Below are 21,073 nucleotides of genomic sequence, written 5' to 3'. Positions count from 1 at the left end.
CACAAAATTGCTTAATTATCATGTAATTAAACATATTGACAATACAATAAAATCTTTAAACAGAAAAAGATGATAACTCAAAAAATGAACAGATATGATCACCAAATGTGTGCATAGAAGCCAGTCCATAGGGGCCATCATCATCACAAACAGTTGAAAAAATATTTAGAAATTTAAAAAAAAAAATCACAGCAGTTTAGCAAGACAAGTAGGTTTCTACAAGTGGCCTCTTAAGGCACCTTGTGTTTGATGTGATCTAGTGGTATATTTCCAGGGTAAAGATCTGGCTGTGAAATCACATCAAAGCTCCATCATTTCTCAATAAGAGCTTGTCTCAGAGCTTATACGAGACAAGACTGATCAACCTAAATCAAGCTAGGCTCAATCTTGAGCCAAACTCGGAACATGATGAGGCAAGCCCAAGCAGGGTGATAATTAGCTCACATTGACTCATTGCACCCTTAAATTTCTAGCACAAACTATAAAAAGGAAAGGAAAATAAAATTTCTTGATAATGAATCAAACATATGAACATTAATTACTAGTTAAAGTACATCTACAAGAAAAACTATTGATTAAAACTCTTCAGGTTATGTATTATTCTACAGCATCAAAAACCAAGTATTGTCAGGACTCAGGACATGAATTTTGTTTTAATTCGGTGCAAAACAGGGATCCGCATTTGAAAATGATAGAATCAACCCATTTCTATAGTCAACTTCTCCAATTGCATTTGGTAACTCAAACTTACAGAATCTGAAGATTGATCATAGTATCAAAATCGGACCCAAATGATGTAAGCTTATTGAAACTCAGGTTCCTGCAGTATGTGTCCCACATCATATGCATTCATAAGTGTAATGAAGAAGTTTAAAGACATACAAAAAACACTAAACATAAAAGACATATCTGAAACTGAAAGAGTAAACTTTACAAGGTTTCCAGTTCCTGAAGACTGGCCAAATTCGTTATTTCTCCGGCAAGGGATGTGTTATGCAAATCTCTGAAACATATTCCACACTATCATACAAAACTGTGAAGATTGAACGGGAATATCGAAAACCAAATGCAGAATTATATAACAAATAACATACAATTTTTTAAGGTCTAGCAGATCTCCAAATGTAGGAGTTATTGCTCCCAAGTCCACATCAGAAAGCTCCCTAAGGATATTAGCAACAGGATTATTGTTGGACTACCAAAATTATCAAGAAGTCTAATATTTGAATCTAAAGAAATTTCAAAGCTCACAGTGATGTAACAAGGCTTCCATCACAACCAACATGCTTCCATTGTGTTGGAGAGCATGGATCATCTTCCCATCCAAAGTTAAAGCCAGTTGATTGCTGAATAACCTGAAGTGCGGAAACTGCATCATGGAAAAGCATAGAATGGCTAAGAATCAATGCAGTCACACAGACTTAGAAAAAGCATAAATTAATTACTAAAGCACTTATTGAAACCTGTGGTTCCTGTGCATTCCAGGGGTATATCAAGAATTTCATATATTTCAATGGCGTTCACTTGTGGGTAGAAGCTGACATTCCGGAATGTGATATTCAAGTAATCAACATTCTCTGCAGAAAAGAAAATTGAACTAGCCTCTGCATGCTTCACACCATAATCCGAACTGACAACATTGTCATTAATCAGAACATCAAATGAGGAAGACACAGGCATAATGCCGGCAAAATACAGGAGCACATAATAGTCTCCAAGCTTATCAAGTGGGAAGTTGTAAGACAACACATTTCTTCTTGCCAGAACCCTTGCTGTCTGAAGAATGGAAACAGGAGGGCTCTCCCTGATCCCTGAAGAACTCAGAGGAATTGGGATTTGGAACCCTGCTGTCAAGTGTGATGGTGAAAAATTCTGATCCACGTCCACACACGATCATAATAATCAAACGGATACCTGCCTTGCACATCAAGCGGTCAAACATAACAAGTACAATGTAGTAGATCGAAAACAGTGCAAGAGATTAACATGAAGTGCGATATCATTACCTCAGTGAACCATTGCCAGAATAACCACAATTTATCCTGAAACGCTTCTTTAGTAACTTATTCGCAAATTCATCCAAACTACTCCCATAAGCTCCATCTGGAAGAGGGCGAACTTCTAGAGAAGAGATAACAGGGAAGCCACCACCATTGGTCGAGAGCAAGCAGAATGACAGGATTTCCTTCTTAACCTTCCACACAAACTCCTCCACCCATGGGTCGAGTCGGCTGAGATTCACCAAAGCCACAGTCGCCGTCCCTATAGACACTGAGAACGCCGGAGGTCGGCCCTTTCCATCATAGTTCTTGTAAACGAAGCGAGACCTTACTAGAATCAGAGACAAATTTCTGGTTGGCAACCTATAACAATGGCGACCCTGTCCAGAATCCGGGAAGAAACGCAAGGGGAGCCGAGACACCGAACTCCCTTCGACGAAGTCAGCAGCAGTCGCATTGCCAGTAGTAACATAGGAGCTATCCGGAATCCATGAAATATTGGAAGAGTCGGTGTAACTCGTCGATCCACCGCAGGAGAGGCTCAGAAAACCTGGTTAGCAAGCAGGGTGAGCTACATTCTCTAACAGGGAGTTCTCTTCACAACTGCCGCCTCGTTTCTAAATTGCAATTCTACTCTCGATGCTAGTTTTACGAATTGTAGCAGCATGTCCTTTCGGCTGGATGAGTCCAATAAACAAACATGAAATAGATGATGGGCTAGGTGCGACTTACCAGGGGGATCGGCAGAGGCAAGTCTTGTGGCGACGAGGCCGTAGAAGAGGAGGAAAACGATGGAGTTGAAGCAGAAAAAACTTGTCATCCCGTCCTTTGTCTCCTAGCTTGGGAGGGGCAAGAAAGGGAGGGGAAAGACGAGAAGGTATAGAAATGAGCATGGGAGAAGTCTTGGGTCATTTTGTAAGACTTGGTCTTGTTTACTTTTCTTGAAGAGGAAGAGTTCATGAGAGGAGGGAGGTGGGGGAGAGAAAAAAGTGGGCCTTGTCGTCATGATGTTGAAAATAAAGAAAGGAAGAAATCAATGCAGGGGAGGTGAAGAGAAGACAGGCGTGCTCGAGGTTATGATTTGGGGAGGGTTGGTAGGTGGGTGATGGAGAGAGGATGGGAATTTGAGGACTAATCGCGGCGATGGCGGTACATTCTACCGTTCGACAGCGGAATAGGAGACTCGAACTCCGTGTGTCCCACACGAGCGACTCCATCCGAGCACCCAACCTAAATGGTGTGCGCTTCATCCAGCATGCCTTGACATGACGGACTCTAATATAATGCCCTGTTCCGGTGAATCGAGCCGAGCATGTCTAGGTTATACTGGTTTGGGAACCTTTCAATGGGTCTTGGTAGCTCGAGATTGAAGTCTAGACTTGAGAAAATTAAATAATCCAAAAGAACAAGGCAGTCATTACGAACTATAAATTTGGGAGAAACATAGATATATTACGTATTAATGCTCTGATCAACATTATGTTTTAACTAAGTAATTGATAAATGTCTTTAACTAAAATTTTTCCATAAATTCATATAAAAAATTAGACCATATATCATGGTACATAAAAAATTGCCAATAAGATCGCAGAATGAATATTGGTGATATGCCATCATTCTACTGAACATACGTGATTTGGCATTAAATGAGCATGGCGATATGGTGTAACTATATTTATCTAACTCGTGACCGACATGGCAATTCCAACTGCTCATCGACATGATCAAATTGAATCAACTCCCCCACTTGACGATTAGGCCAAAAAGAGCAAAAATAATTGACCTCCGAGGTTGAGTTTTCCAAACAGCCATCCAGCTCAACACCAAGCAAATCAGGACTCTCTCATGTTAGACAACGGCTAGAGATGCAGGTTACAACTAGCACCCCACTTGTTCGGATGGTTACAACATATTCCTCTATAGTTATGGCATGATCCTTGGGTATTATAACATAATTAACAATAGAATTTATGGTGGTTATAATACAATCCTAGGTTGTTAGAATACGATCTTCAGAAATTTCATATTTCTTTACTATAAATAGACTCATAGACCCTCCATGAAAGATGGTTAAAAAAATTAGAGCTGAACAACACTATCTCTCTAATTCTTCCTTTGTTCCCACATTAAAACATTCTCCCTAACTTAAGCATTAGAGACCTAGTTGGAGTAAAGCTCCGATAAGTTCTCTGACCTCTTTATTATCTTGTAGATTGATAAAAGTAGCTTACTTCTAGGATTCAAAGATCGGTGGCAACAATAAGATAACTAAGTCATCAACCTAAGCTAGGCCCCGAAGATGATTAAGCATAACAAGAGGTCTGACTCTGTTGGAGCAACTTTCCCAGGTTGTGGACATTAGAAAACAGCAAGGATCAGATTGTGGAGGTCTTTGATGGCCAGCAACCAAGCAAAACAAAAACAGTCTTCAGAATTTCAGCAGTCTTGTAAATTCTGTCGATAGAATTTTTTTCTACGATTTGAACCCCTTCTCCATCAGATCTGAAATCCACCTTTTGAGACCTAGAAGTACTCTTGATGAAGCCTCCAAAAAACAAAAGATGAGATCTAAAACTCCTCTTGGACAGCCAAGAGGGGGCGCACAAATAGGGAGGCATGCAAAAGAGGGGGCGTTGGTTTCTAGCACCTCTTTTCTTTCCTTTTTGGGTTGGCGGCCAAGAAATCCTACGATTTCTTGCTGCTAGAACATAGAGAAAACCAAAGAGAGAGAGGAAGGAAGAGAGAGAAAGGTTAGAAAGAAAATAATTTTGTATTCCTTCTATTCATCGAGTCCAAATACAGTGTATATTTATATACAGAGTCAATGTGATCCAACCCAAAAACTCCTCTAACTAACTTAACACAAAATTACGCTCATCCAAGATCATGTACACCCATGACTTGATCCAATCTCATAATCTTGGACTCAATCCTAGTCTAAATATAAGTTAGCCCCTCAAAGTCCAAAATTTCTAGACCTCAAGATCCGAAAGGCTGACAGCCTTTCGTCCTAGGACCCAAACTAGCCCTAAAAATCCCATGACCATCTCATGGACTTTGAATCTTGACCTTAGCCTTGATCTCCTAAGCCTTGGGAGCACCACATGAGGCCCAACAATCTCCACCTTGGTGTCTCAAGGCCTCAACCAACTCTGTCATATCTATCAAGTACATCAGTATTATATATTTTCGAAAGCTGTCCCATGGAAGTACCTTCGTCAGTGTATTACTAGATTCTCCTTGGTGTGAACCTTCATCAAATCCACTTTGCCTTTTTCCACAAGCTCTCTGATTTGATGATACCTGATATCGATGTGCTTCATCCTCACATGGTAGACAGAGTTCTATGCAAGTAATAGTGCACTCTGATTGTCACAGTGCACCTTGACGACCTCCTATGCGAGGCCCATCTCCAACACCAAGCCCTTCAACCATAGGGCCTCTTTTGCTACCTCTGTAACATCAATTTACTCCACCTCAATTGTGGATAAGGCTGTGATGGGTTGCAAGCACGATCTCTATGAAACGGGATCTCCAAACTGGGTAAATATAAAATCTGTCATCGTCCATTGGGTGTCCACATCTCTACTGAAATCTACATTCACGAACCCTCCTATCTGCCCCGAGCCTCCTTGGATGTATTAAAGAGTCCCTCAGTACCTTCTCGCTATTCATAACAAATGCCGACTCCAACAATACCCATCAAGTACTTGAAGATCCCTTCAGTGCTCGCCAGTGCTCCCTGCCAGGCTGCGCCATGAACCTGCTGACCTGGCTTACTGTATGGGCGATATCCAACCTACAAACACCATGGCATACATAAGGCTTTCCACTCCAAAGGCATATGGCATTCTCTCTATCTTCTGAGCCTCCATCTCATTCTATGGCGATATCGTCTTCGAGAGTCTAAAGTGCTCGGTGAGTGGCAGCTCCGTCGGTTTCGCTTCCTTCATCCCAAACCTCTCCAAGACCTTCTTGATGTAACTTTTCTGAGATAAATACAATACCCTGTTGGCTCGATCTTTGAAGATTTTTATGCCTAAGATCTTCTTTGTAGGTCCCAAATCTTTCATCTCAAACTTTCAAGATAAGGCTGTCTTCAGTTCCTGCACAACCTTTCTACTCTTGTGTGCTATAAGTATGTCATTCACATACAAGAGTAGAAACATCCTAAACCCATCCTCCAAAGATTTAACATAAACACAAGAGTCATACTCACACCTGAAAAGCTCGATGCTCCTCACATAAGAATCAAACTATTTGTACCATTGTCTCGATGACTGCTTCAGCCCGTACAGTGATTTCTGCAATAAACAGATTTTTTCTTCTACTCCTGGCCCTCGAAATCTAGGTGGCTGCTCCATGTAGATGCTTTCCTCTAGATGCCCATGAAGGAATGCCATCTTGACATCCATCTGCTCTAGCTCCAAGTCTCGAGTTGCTACAATGCTCAGCAGCACCCTGATGGAAGTATACCTGATGATGAGAGAGAAAATCTCACTGAAGTTAATGCCTTCCTTTTGGGAGTATCCCTTGGTCACTAATCTCATCTTATACTTGATACCTTCCTGCTCTAAAGACCCCTCCTTGCATTGGTAAACCCACTTACAATCAATGGATTCTTATCTTATGGCAATTGCATCAATCTCCACGTCTCATTCTTGTGAAGAGACTACATCTCCTCGAACATTGCTTGGATCCACCTCTCTTTATCATGGCTCTCTATAGCCTCCTTGTAGGTGTAGGGGTCCCCATTCACTGTCACCAAAGCACATGACACCATCTCTTCGAAGCCATATCATTTCGATTGCCTGACATTTCTTTTGAGCTTGTGCAGTGCAACCCCAATATCCATCCTAGGTCCAGTTTGCTCCTGCTGGACCTTCTGGCCTCTTTCATTCGTCTGAGCTCTCTCCACCTATAGAGACACCTTTGGGGAGTGTTCTACTTGAATACCAAGTCCTCCCGATGTACCTGCAAGTGGCAAAATAGAATAGGATCTTAGCTATCCAGCACTACCCTGCTGGACCACCTGCTGCTCCTTCATGCCATCTCACCTTTGGAGAACTGAATTTTCATCAAAGGTGATATTCCTACTGATGACAACCTTCTTCTCCAAGGGATCCCATAGTCGGTATCCCTTAACTCCTCATGGATATTTCAAGAACACCATCTTTCATGATCTAGCATCCAATTTGCTCCGCTTACCAGCACCAATGTGCACAAATACCATGCATCGAAACACTCTTAGATGGCTCAGCCCAATCTTCTTTCCAGACCATTTTTCCTCTGGAATACCACCATCTAACTTAGTGTGAGGTGATCGATTCACCAAATAACAGGCTGCATCCATTATATCAACCAAAAATACCTTAGGAAGCTCTGCCTGCAGCTTCATGTATCGTACCTTTGCCATAAGGGTTCTGTTCATCCTCTCGATCATCCTATTTTGCTGAGGAGCCCCTCTCACTGAGAAGTGCCTTTTGATGCCATACTTCTCACAAAAAATCTGAAACTCCTTGCTGGTGTACTCCCCGCCATTGTTAAACTGCAGACACTTCATGCTCTGACCTGTCTCCTTCTCTACCTCTGTTTTTCACATCTTGAATTTGATGAAGACTTCTGATTTCTCCTTCATGAAGTATACCCATACCTTTCTCAAAAAATCATCTATGAAGGTCAAGAAGTATTTCACCCTGTTTCGGACTGAAATCAGGATCGATCCCCACACATCAGTGTGAACTAGTTTCAATGGAGCTACACTGCAGGCTGAACTGCTAGCAAACTACACTCTCCTCTGCTTTCTCATCTGGCATGGCTCATATACCTCTAAGATCCTTCCACCCAGATTTAGAATCAGACCATGCTTGCTTAGCACCTTCATCCCACGATCTTCCATGTGGCCTAGGCGGTAGTGTCACAATCGGTGAGTCCCCTGCTGATCCTGTGCTGCTGCTGCTGCATCAAATTTCTCAGTCACCACAGATCCTTCCTCCTATAGAGGTTGTTCTCCATTCTCCTATCTCTCATTACTACTATAACTCTATTTGAGATGTTCAATACCTCACTCCTGGCACGACTACTGAAGCTGTAGTCACTCTGCTCCAGGTAATCAAGTGACACGAGATTCTTCTTCAGCATCAGCTTATTATACATTTTTTTTTCATATACATGGTATGCAACTTTGACCACAAATCTTTTGGGATCCTCTCCTCTAACACTGAATAGAGCGCCACATCCGCCAAATATCCTCTATTGCTCCTTAAATTGATTTTGATGATTACAAAGCATTTGAGGTGGTTACTAATGATTTTGGCTTGAAAAAAGATTTATTGTTTATCAGGGGCAAAATCATAATTTCATCAAGTAGCAACTTGAAAGTTTCAAGAGCAAGAACAGAAGATTTGTGATCTATTGGAGAAAATTTTAATATTTTTGGATGTATATTTTGAAAGAAAATCATGTTTATAAAATTGAATCGACCCCATGAGTCGACTCATGTCAAAAGGGGCTGAACGGCACGCTGATTTTTTGGCTGACACACCCAATTGAGTCGACCCCATGAGTCGACCCCTGTGCATGAGTCGACCCTATGAGTCGACCTCTATTGCTGTGTATGTCAAAATTATAGAACAGTCATTTTCTATTCTATGCCACAGAAGTCGACTCATGTGCATGAGTCGACCCTATAAGTCGACTCCTGTGACAGAAAAACTCCACAACGGTTAGTTTTCAGCTTGTTTTGGCTGTATTTAATGCTATTTAATGATCTCCAACGGTTCTATTTCAGTCCAGATTTTTCTCTACCATCTATTGAAGCTATAAAAGCACTTAAAGGAGGGAAAAAGAAAAAAAGATAAAAGGTTCTTCAAGCAATCATTTTAGCCCTAAGCAAAGAGCCCTCTTGAAGTTAAAGAAGCTTTCATTTCAAGTTCACCAACCCCTCAAGAGCTCATTCAAGTCTTCAACCACCTTGAAAAAAATCAGAAAAACTTGCTTCTTATTGTGTAAAGTGCATTTAAAGTTTTATTTGCTCATTAAAGGAGCTAAATTTGTATTTTTATGTGATTAACTCGCATACTCTATTTTGTCTTGATCTTTAGTTTTGAAAGGGTTCTAAAATTTGAAAAGATTGGTCCGAACCTTGAATCGGATTGTATTGGATTGACTTAGATCCGAAAAATAAGTGTTCTAGTTTGGGATAGCTAGAGTCGGAGGTACCGACGCTATATTCTTGTTGAATATGATTTAGTGGATTTGAATTCCTAAGTAGGAGCTTGGGGAGTGGATGTAGGTGCAAGATTGGCATCGAACCACGATAAATCTTATTTGTTTATGTTGTGCTTGTTCTCTTTCTAAATTTTTTTATCTACTTGCATTTTTGCATCTAATTTCTACACCTTGCTTAAATCACTCTCTACGTATATCCTGCTGATTGTTATTTAATCCTCATAGTTCTAAATTAACATTAAATTTTTAAAAACCTAATTCACCCCCCTCTTGGGTTGTATAGCTGGGCAACAAGTAGTATCAGAGCTCGATGCTCTAGTCCTACTTTGATTTAACCATCAAAGAGCTAAAGATTTATGGCAATTCAAGTTGGTGCTTCACTAGCCGAAGGGCAGTCAACAAACCAACCTCAACATTTCAATGGGTCAAACTACACCTATTGGAAAGCTTGGATAAAAATTTTTATTCTGGTACTTGACTATGATATGTGGAGTATCATAGTTAATAGACCACACACACCTATTAAGATAATTGATGGTGTAGAATCAACCAAACCCGAAAGAGAATGGAATGAGGTTGACAAGAAAACAGCTCAATTTAATGCTAAAGTCATGAATATTTTATATTGTGCTTTAGATGCTAATGAGTTTAATCATATTTCAACATGCATGTGAGCTAAGAAAATATGGGATAGATTAGAAGTAACACATGAAGGCACTAATCAAGTTAAAGAATCAAAAATTAACATACTTGTGCACATATATGAACTCTTTAAAATGGAACATGATGAATCAATAACTAAAATATTTACTCATTTTATGGATATTATTAATGGTCTAAAAAGTTTTGGTAAGTCTTACTTTAACAGTGATCTTGTGAGAAAGATTCTTAGGTCTTTACCAAGGACGTGGGAGGCCAAAGTAACCACAATCCAAGAAGCTAAGGATCTGAATATTTTATCCTTGAAGGAACTTCTAGGATCGCTAATGACACACGAGCTAAACATGAAATAACATCAAGAAGAAGATGTCAAGAAGAAGAGGACAATCGTCCTCAAGTCCACTACTCAACTCGATGAGGAATCCGAAGAAACTGAAAATGAAGAGCAAAATGAAGAAATGGCCATCATCACTAGAAAGTTTAAAAGATTCTTGAAGAAAAGAAGACAAGGGATGAATAAGAGGCCACCTACAAAAGGAGAACATAGCAAAGAGAAGGATAAGAAGCAGCCCCTTATTTGTTACGAATGTAAGAAGTCAGGATACTTCAGATCTGAATGTCCACAACTTAAGAAGGATCTCAAGAAGTACAAAAAAAAGACTATGATGGCTACTTGGAGTGATAGTGATGAGTTAAGCTCCGAAGAAGAAGATTCACATGAGCAAGCCAACTTGTGTCTTATGGCATATGAAAATGAGGTAAACGCTGAAACTCCTGATGGCTTTACTTTCGAAGAACTTCAAAAAATATTTTATGATCTAGTTGATGATCTAAAGAAGTTAGGGATAAAGAACAAAGAATTAAAATCAAAGAATCAATCTTTACTAAAAAAAAAAATAATTTCAAATAAAAAATTGATCTTGACACAAAAAAATCTAAACTTGAAAAATAAAATTACTAAGTTAAAATCTATGATAGAAAAGTTCACTCTTAATTCAACTAAACTTCAAATGATACTTGATAGTCAAAAGGCCATTTATGATAAAGTCGGTCTTGGCTACAACCCTTTAAAGAAATAAAAACTCTTAAAAAATATCTATGCGAACTCATCAAGCAACAAGTTTTCAAATATTACTTATTTTAAATGTGATAAAGTAAGACACAAATTCTATACTTATTTCTCTAGCAAATCTGAAAATTTTAATGTGAAAAAAATATGGGATCCAAAAGAAACCATTGTGACTAACCAAAGAGGACCCAAAAAAACTTGGGTACCTAAAGTGAAAATATGATTTTTGCATGCAGGTGTGTCTTGCATCCCAAGGAATAAATTGAAAATGATATCTTGATAGTGGGTGCTCAAGACACATGACCGATGATGAATTTCAATTCATCACACTTGATGCAAAAGATGGAGGGATGGTTATCTTTGGAGATAATAGCAAAGGAAAGATCATCGGTATAGGTAACATTGGTATCACTCTCTCCAAGTATATTGAAAATATTTTGTTAGTAGATAATTTGAAATATAATCTATTGAGCATTAGTCAATTCTGTGATAAAGGGTACAAAGTCATTTTTGAATCTTTATTATGCATAATAACTAGTCTCAATGAAGAAGGAATTAAATTTGTTGGGCATAGACATAGTAATATTTATATGGTAGATTTGAATGATCTTTTCAAGATAAACATGTAATGTTTAGTAGCTTTGAATGCCAAATTAATGAGACTAGTTGGCTTTGGCACCGTAGGTTTGCACATATTAGCATGCATTCACTTTTAAAATTTATTAAAAAAGAATTGGTTATCAGTTTACCTAAATTAAATTTTGAAAAGGATAGAATTTGTGATGCATGTCAACTAGGTAAACAAACAGAAGTATCATTCAAATCTAAAAATATTGTTTCAACTTCTAGGTCATTAGAATTATTGCACTTGGATTTATTTGGACCCACTAGAACTACTAGTCTGGGTGAAAAATGATATGGCTTTGTAATTATTGATGATTTTTCTCATTTTATATGAGTTTTCTTTTTGGCACATAAGGATAAAATTTTTCATGTATTCTCAAAATTTTATTGAAAAGTTACTACTGAAAAAGATTTTTCAATTCAACATATTCGAAGTGATCATGGAACCGAATTTGAAAATCAAGATTTTGAAAAGTTTTGTGATAAAAAAGGTATTAACCATAACTTTTCAGCACCTAGGACATCCCAACAAAATGGGATAGTAGAAAGAAAAAATAAGACTCTTGAAGAAATGGCCCGTACCATGCTATGTGAAAGCAATCTCCCAAGGCACTTTTAAGCAGAAGCAATTAACATGACATGTTACATATTAAATCATGCTTTAATTAGACCAATACTAAAGAAAACACCTTATGAGCTTTGGAAAGAAAGAAAACTAAATATTGCATATTTACACATTTTTGATTGTCGATATTTTATTTTGAACAACGGTAAAAAAGATTAGAAAAATTTGATGCAAAATCTGATGAAATTATTTTTCTTGGTTATTCCTCTTTTAGCAAAGCTTTTAGAGTTTTTAACAAAAAAACTTTAGTAGTAGAGGAGTCAATACATGTTGTTTTTGATGAGACTAATGATCTTCCCTTAAGGAAGAATGAAGGTATTGATGATGCAGATCTTTTTATAGAAGGGATGAAGGAGCTCACCCTAAAAGACTCAACATTCAAAATAATGAAGAACATGAAAACAAATAGGATGATGAAGGTGAAGAACAATAAGAACAACCTCAAGGTACAAATAATCTACCCAAAGAATGGAGGTATGATCACAATCATCCCAAGAAACTAATCATTGGTGATCCTACATATGGAGTAAAAACTCGTTCTTCACTTAGAGATGCATACAATCATTTTGCATTTATTTCTCATCTTGAACTTAAAACCATAGATGAAGCTGAAAAAGATTATAATTGGATAAATGCAATACAAGAAGAACTTAATCTATTTAAAAGAAATAATGTATGGAATTTAGTATCAAGAACTAAAAATTATCCAATAATTGATACAAAATGGGTATATAGAAATAAAATGGATGAACATGAAAATATAATTAGGAATAAAGCAAGATTGGTTACAAAGGATTATAATCAAGAAGAGAAAACTGATTTTGATGAGATCTTTGCATCTGTTGCTAGATTAGAAGTAATTAGGCTTTTACTTGCATATGCATGCTTTATGAATTTTAAATTATTCTAAATAGATGTCAAAAATATTTTTCTAAATGGTTATATTGCTGAAAAAGTTTTTGTAGAACAATCCTCCGATTTTGAAAATCATGTAGGAACCAGATCTAGGGTTTCAGGGTTAGATCTTGAAACTTTTTCAAGATCATACAGCGGAAGACTAAAATAAATCAAAATTTATTTTCTAAAATTAGAGAATCCCTAGATCTAAGATCCTATTACATGATTATTACATGAACTACATGTTGATCATATCAACATGTTTCTATACTACATCTAATGTATGTATTAAACAATAGATCAGATCTATTACCTTGCAAGTTCGACGTTCTAATCTTGCTGATCCAGGCTTGAGGATAATGTTGCAAGCCACACACACATCTGGCCTCTAGGAGTCGTCCACACGAGCCCACGAATCTCGATCAGAAGTCCTGCTTTAGGAAATCAGCACAGTATGCTAGTACTGCGCTGATCCTTCTTTGATGGTTGATCAGGTGCCTCCTTCTTGTTAATTTGGACTCTTCCAAAGATGAAAAGTAGGAGGAGAAGTTTTAGATCTAAGACACTCTTAGAAAACTCAAGATGGAGGAAGGAAAGATATGAAAACAAACAACCCTAGAAGAAGACCCTCTTCTTCTTCTCGTTTCTCTCTCTAGACACCCTAACTTGTATCTTTTATATCTCCACGACCCAAAGGTCTTTCTCTCTAATTTTTGGATGGCCCAAAGGTCTCTCAAATATCTATCTTCTTTGAAAAATTCATAAAGAAAATCATCTTACATAGAGAGATATGATAGAGTCCTTGTCTAGGTCAAATACCTAGTCAAAACTTATCCAAACATGGCAAGTTAAGGGGCGCCCAACTCTTGAGCACCTCCTCCATATTTTTATACATGGATTACCAGCAAAGGGTGCACAATATGTACCCTAAAAGCTACAAAAATTTCAAAAAAAATTTGAATAAATTTGGTGCAAAATTGAAAGAGTTTTGGATTTCTAAAACTCTATCTCATAGAATTTGAAATCCAAACTTATTCCTTTTTTATTTGATCCAAACCACCTTCCATATAAGAAAGAAGAGAGGAGACCTTTTGTGAACATGGGAGAGACCTGGAAGAGGGCTTTTATCACACAAAATAAGAAGAGATTGGCGTTGAATGAGAGAGAGGGCGTGGGGAAGGCTTATGTGGTGCAAGGTGGAATCCTAGTCTTACTAGGATTCTATCTTATGACTTGTTTTAATTTGGTTTTCCAAACCAAATCAAACAAAAATTAGATCAACTCAATTAAAATAAGTTTTAATCTAATTAAGAACCTAATTTAATCAGATTAAATTAGATTTAAATCTGATTTAATTTTTTAATCAAATTAGAAATTAGATTGACCCAAGTCCTAGTTGAACTAGGACAAGTTTTTCCTTACACTTGACTTATTCAATAAACCATTTGGACTTGATCCAATCAAGCCCAAACCAAATTTAATTAAATTATATTTAATTAGACTTAATCTCAGCCAATTGGTTTAATCAAATTAAGCCAATTAGCAATCGAATTGCTAATCGATCCTTCTGCAACACTTGCACTGGATTAAATGTCAATCGTATTGATCATTTAACCCTAGAACGATTCTTAATCATTGATCAACCATCCGATCGAATCATGAACTCTAATGTGTATGACCTCATAGGTCCGAACCTAAGCCGGTAGCACAGAAATAAATTTCTGTACCAATCGAAGTGACCATCTAGCAATGATATCCGACGATCGGATAGATCGAATGTGTAGAACAACATCTTTAGAACCCATGTGGATATAGTTTTCATATAATTCATCTTCTTGACCAAAATGATCATAGGATATCCCAGAGTTCAACTGTCAACTCTGATCAGGTTGTCCACATTGTATTTCAAAATATCAAATCCATCTGATGGATTACCCTGGCCAAGGTTTTGCTAAATTGAAATACAGTGACTCATTCTTCTCCAACTCTTGGAGTGGTCAATCCCATCTCGATCACACTCTAACTTCGCAAGTACTTGACTGTGCTCAGAAGCCTTCCGTCTCTAAATTAAAAATTTAGTTAGTCCAGTACCAAAGCACAGTGAGTTGCTTGCAAGTCACTGAGGCGATCTCAAGTCTAAGGGACACTTATACCTATATCCCATCAGAGACATTCTCGTCAGCAGAATACTCTGGAGTTGGTCATGTTCAATGACGATGTACCCTTACATCTCACCTGTATGCCATACCAGTGTCTCCGCACTCCTTAGTTAAGAGGACAACCAACCCATATGGCCTACAGTGACCTATGCTCGATAAAAGCTGTCGTCCTTATTAACAGCTTATCATTTGATCTTGAATAGTTTTAAGGACTAATCGATAAATCTTCTCTTTATCGAACTTAAATTATCCTAAGGACTTCATCATAACAACGGAGTTCATTAGAAGATGAAAACTTATGATGAAAATGCTCAATATATTTTATTTATTAACAAATCAATTACAATACTTGGTTGTTTAACCGTCAACAGCTTGACGATTGGCTTTCTGGGACATATTTTCTAATAACTCCCACTTGTCCTAAAGCCACTCGGCACAGTATCTAATACCCATCTTCGACTTGTGATTGTCGAACTCTTTTATCGCCAGGGCTTTAGTGAAGGGGTCGGCCAGGTTCTCCTTTCCGTCGATCTTCTGAAGGTCGACGTCATCTCGATCCACGATCTCCCGGATCATGTGGAAGCGGCGCAAGATGTGCTTCATCCGCTGATGTGCTTTGGGTTCCTTCGCCTCAGCTATGGCACCAGTGCTGTCGCAGTAGAGCAGGACTGGACCATCGAGGGAGGGTGCTACTCTGAGCTCGTTGATGAATTTTCTCAGCCACACAACTTCCTTCACGGCATCTGATGCTGCGATGTACTCCGCTTCACAAACAGAGTCTGCCACAGTATGCTGCTTGGAACTCTTCCAACAGATGGCTCCACCATTCAGAGTAAAGATATAACCCGACACGCTCCTGCTGTCATCATGGTCAGATTGGAAGCTGGAGTCTGTGAACCCCACAAGTTTCAGATCTGACTTTCCATAAACCAACCATTGGTCCTTAGTATTTTTCAAATACTTAAAGATGGCTTTAACCACTTTTCAGTGATTTTCTCCAGGATCAGATTGGTATCTACTCACTACTCCTAGTGAGTATGCCACATCTGGTCTTGTACATGTCATGGCGTACATGATAGATCCCACGGCTGAAGCATATGGGATTCTACTCATATGCTCTCTCTCTTCAGGAGTTGTCAGACAATCCTTCTTAGAGAGAGAAATTTCTTGGCCTATCGGTAGATAACCCTTCTTGAAATTCTCCATGCTGAATCTCTTCAGCACAGTGTCTATGTACATGGACTGAGATAACCCAAGCATCCTTTTAGATCTATCCCTATAGATTTTCATCCCTAGAATGTAGGATGCTTCACCCAAGTCCTTCATGGAGAACTGTGATGACAACCAAACTTTTATTTCCTGTAGTGCGGGGATGTCATTCCCGATTAAGAGAATGTTATCCACGTACAAGACAAGGAATACCACAACTAGACCATTTGCCCATTTATAGATGCAGGGCTCTTCTCCATTCTTAATGAAGCCATACATTTTGATCACCTTATCAAAACGCATGTTCCAACTCTGAGAAGCTTGCTTCAGTCCATAAATGGATCTCTGAAGCTTGCACACCTTGGACTCATCTGTGGATGTAAACCCCTCAGGTTGTATCATATACACCTCTTCGGTCAGCTCTCCATTCAGAAAAGCTGTCTTTACATCCATCTGCCAGATCTTATAATCCAGATGGGCAGCAATTGCAAGCATTATCCGAATGGATTTGAGCATTGCCACAGGAGAAAATGTCTCGTCATAGTCAATACCATAACGTTGACGATACCCCTTGACGACCAGACGGGCTTTATAGGTCTCCACCTTTCCGTCTGCGCCCCTCTTCCTTTTGAAGACCCATTTACACCCAATGGGTTTAACCCCTTCAGGTGGGTCAACCAATGTCCATACATCGTTGACCTTCATGGACTCCATTTCGGATTTCATGGCTTCAAGCTATTTTTTGGAATCAGGTCTCTGCATTGCATCCATATAGGTGATCGGATCTTCATTATTCTCATCAAGTTCGATGGGATCACCATCTCAGACCAAGAAATCGTAGTATCTATCCGGCTGACGCGATACTCTACCGAATTGCCTTAATGATGCAGGTACATTGAGCTTCGGATCTGATCTAATCATATCAGACTCAGGTTCAGCTATTGATGTCGGTCCTTCTACCTGTTGAACTTCATCAAGCTCAACCTTAGAGATAACAGTTCCTTCACCAAGGAACTCCTTTTCTAAAAAGATTGCCTTAAGGCTGACGAACACCTTTTGTTCATCAGCATGGTAGAAAAAATATCCTTTTGTCTCTTTGGGGTACCCTATGAATGAGCATTTGTCAGACCTAGATCCAAGTTTGTCTGTGACTAATCGTTTGACATAGGCCGGGCACCCCCAGACCCTAAGGTGTGAAAGTGCTAGCTTACGTTCCGTCCATATCTCATATGGAGTCTTAATTATAGACTTACTTGAAACCCTATTTAACAGATAACAGACCGATTCGAGTGCATATCCCCAGAAGGATATCGGCAAGCTAGCAAAACCCATGATGGATCGAACCATGTCTAACAGAGTCCGATTTCTCCTTTCAGACACACCATTATGCTGTGGTGTTCCTGGAGGAGTCCATTGGGAGAGAATCCCATTCTCTCCTAGATATGTGAGAAATTCACTAGAAAGGTATTCTCCTCCTCGATCAGATCGAAAAGTTTTAATACTCTTCCCAGTTTGTTTTTCTACTTCACTTCAAAATCGTTTGAACATTTCAAATGAATCCGACTTATGTTTCATCAGATAGACATATCCATATCGGGATAGGTCATTCATGAAAATTATGAAGTAAAAATATCCACCTCTAGCACTGGTGCTCATGGGCCCGCATACATCAGTATGTACTAGGCCCAAGAGCTCAGTAGCTCTCTCACCTTTTCCAGTAAAAGGTGACTTGGTCATTTTACCAAGAAGACAGGACTCACAGGTTGGAAGTGATTCACAATCACTAACTTCGAGGATTCCCTCTTGAGTCAACTTGTTTATTCTGTTCTTGTTTATATAACCTAGCCTCCAATGCCATAAGTAGATATCTGACATACTATCTAATCTAGGGTGCTTGCCAGTAGAATAGACTCTTATCAGGCTTGATCTTTTTGGTCTGGCTCTGCACTGATGTCCCAGCTTGAACTTGCACCTTCTTCACTTTCTTCTTCTTGTTCTTCTTCCCTTTCTTAAAAGGTCGAGAATCAGAAGACGAATCTCCCACTAAGTTCACCGACTCCTTGTGAAGTTGGTGATCCTTCTCAAAGTTCTGAAGCAACCCCAGTAACCCATGGTAGTTCTCTTCAGGCTTTGTCATTCTATAATGAGTGAGGAATGGGAGATAAGACTTGGGCAGCAAGTTCAGTATTGCATCTTTCCCAAGCTGCTCATGCAAGGGAAAGTCAAACTTGCTCAATCGTTCCATCAGCTCGATCATGTACAATACATGATCAGTGACAGAGGCACCATCCCGCATTTTGGCATTGAAGATGGCACAACTAGTCTTGTGCCTCTCCACGTCATCGGGTGTACCAAAGGCATCCTCCAACACTTGAAGCATGTCCTTTGGCTGAACCGTCTCGAATCTGCGACTGAACTCGTCGCTCATAGCAGCTAGCATGATATAGTGCACCATGGTCCGATCATTGAGCCACTTCTGGTAAGTGTCTTTGACTGTTCCACATGCATTGACAGCTGGCTCCTCAGGTGCAGGATCCATTATCACATATAGGATCCGTTCATGCTCCAGGACTATCTTCAACTTTTGGTACCAGCTACCGAAGTTGGATCCCACCAACTTATCATGGTCCAACAATGATCGAAACGATAGGGAAGTGGCCATATTTACACAAAGGAGAATCATAACCTAATTAGTAATTGATTCATTAAACCTAAGGATTTGGACTTTAATCAAAAGATTTCTCCCACTATTTTATTCGAATTGGTAGCCTCTACCTCCAATTCGAGGAATTACCCTAATTTTTTAGTGGGTACTAGAATCCACTTAGACTGCATACAAGCCCAACTTTGGTTGGCCAACCCATGTACATCTAAGGATAGGTTTATAACCAATTGTTTCTCTAAACAATTTCTAGTAATATTAATTTTGCCCCAGAAACCTAATCAGTAGGCTTTGGCCTCCACTGTAAAGATCCGATTAGGTCCAACCATTAACATGATCATACTTGGTGTATCTAACCAACGAATGATTAAGCCCAACTTTGGTTGGCTCACCTAACCACCATTAGAGAGACACTTCGAAGTCATCATATGATGAGTGATAATTCCATTAGTCAACAAGCACCAGACCTTGGGTCTGCAATGATTATTGAGTTAATGGACTCATTATCAAACACCTTAATGGGAGGCTATGACTCAGTTATCTCCATAACTTTATCATTTTAAGGACCTAATAATTTTAGAGGATTTAAATAATATAGAGGATGAGGTTAGATGAACCAGCTTATCATGATCCTCCCACTGGCTTCACCAAGTCAGCTTAAGGGAGACCATTAAAAGGGCTGGTCTAGGAGCACCTAAATCAGTCACACTGATTTACCTAGCTGACATGGGTCAGCTTGAATAGTCAAGTGATCCGATCAAAACATAATTTTACCAAGAGGCCAGGTAAGTTCGATCAGTGGAGGGTCTGCCAAAGCTTGCCTTAGACACTATCAGAAATGGCCAGGTAAGCGGGCTCCCAATTAAAAACCACCGATCTGATTTACCTTAGACACCAATTGGTTTAATTAATTTCAATTAGATCAACCTAACAGTTCGTGCTAGACCGCTTAGCCAAGAATCAAGTCTATTTGGTTCTCGTTAAAGATATGGACTTGACCAACTACAACTATTGTAATTGATCTAGAGAATCCTTGACCTAATCTAAGACAACAATTGATTAGATTTAGTCAATTCTCTAATTAAGTCCATCTTCAATCTAACCATAGGTCTAACCCAATTAATGGACCTAATTCCCACTAACCCATTAACCCAATGTGTTATGATTTGTGTCTTAGGTTCTTCAATTCACAATCCTAGAACCTAATCAAACAACTTCTTAATTCTTAATTAAGTTTTGGGCTGAGGATTGGGTTCGACTTTTCAAAAAATAATTTTCATATTTGTAAAATAATTTTACAATATGATTCTACCAACCATATTGCATGTTTGATTCATAATCAAGAACAAGTGAAATAAACATAAAACTACTTTAGATATAATCTAAACAGGTTCATGTAATGAAACAATTTCAACTTTAAATATTTTTTTGCACAAAAATTATTAATAAAAAAATTTTATTTAGATTTAAATATTTTTAAATCTAATAAATCATAAATTTAATCTAGATCATATCTAATAAATTTATGATTAAAGATAGATTACACAAACTAGGACAACCTTTACACTGTAAGGGGTAAACCTTACAGCAGGACAACCTTGCAGTTCATGATTGATCTAAAATTTTAATTTAATTTAATAATTAGATTATAAATTAGATCTAATCTAAGAAATAATCTAAGTATATATAAATAATCATGTAATAAAGAACCTAGGCTCTGATTCCAATTGTAGGAACCAGATCTAGGGTTTCAGGGTTAGATCTTGAAACTTTTTCAAGATCATACAGTGGAAGACTAAAATAAATCAAAATTTATTTTTTAAAATCAGAGAATCCCTAGATCTAAGATCCTATTACATGATTATTACATGAACTACATGTTGATCATATCAACATGTTTCTATACTACATCTAATGTATGTATTAAATAATAGATCA

General features: G+C 38.4%; 1 protein-coding gene across 1 annotated transcript in view; it reads right to left on the bottom strand.

Moving 5' to 3' along the window:
• Positions 1 to 3,179, bottom strand: part of LOC105035448 (probable LRR receptor-like serine/threonine-protein kinase At5g48740) — a 40,657-nt gene extending 37,478 nt beyond the window's left edge. Inside the window, 8 exon segments of the mRNA XM_010911005.4 lie at positions 752 to 820; positions 935 to 1,003; positions 1,095 to 1,163; positions 1,252 to 1,369; positions 1,464 to 1,880; positions 1,883 to 1,914; positions 2,007 to 2,550; positions 2,733 to 3,179. Coding sequence (XP_010909307.2) covers positions 752 to 820; positions 935 to 1,003; positions 1,095 to 1,163; positions 1,252 to 1,369; positions 1,464 to 1,880; positions 1,883 to 1,914; positions 2,007 to 2,550; positions 2,733 to 2,820 — 1,406 coding nt within the window. The 5' untranslated portion in view covers positions 2,821 to 3,179.
• Between the last annotated feature and the right edge of the window lie 17,894 nt (positions 3,180 to 21,073).

Source organism: Elaeis guineensis, chromosome 9 (assembly GCF_000442705.2).
Source record: "Elaeis guineensis isolate ETL-2024a chromosome 9, EG11, whole genome shotgun sequence".
NCBI lineage: Eukaryota > Viridiplantae > Streptophyta > Magnoliopsida > Arecales > Arecaceae > Elaeis > Elaeis guineensis.
This window is presented reverse-complemented; position numbering and strand designations above follow the sequence as displayed.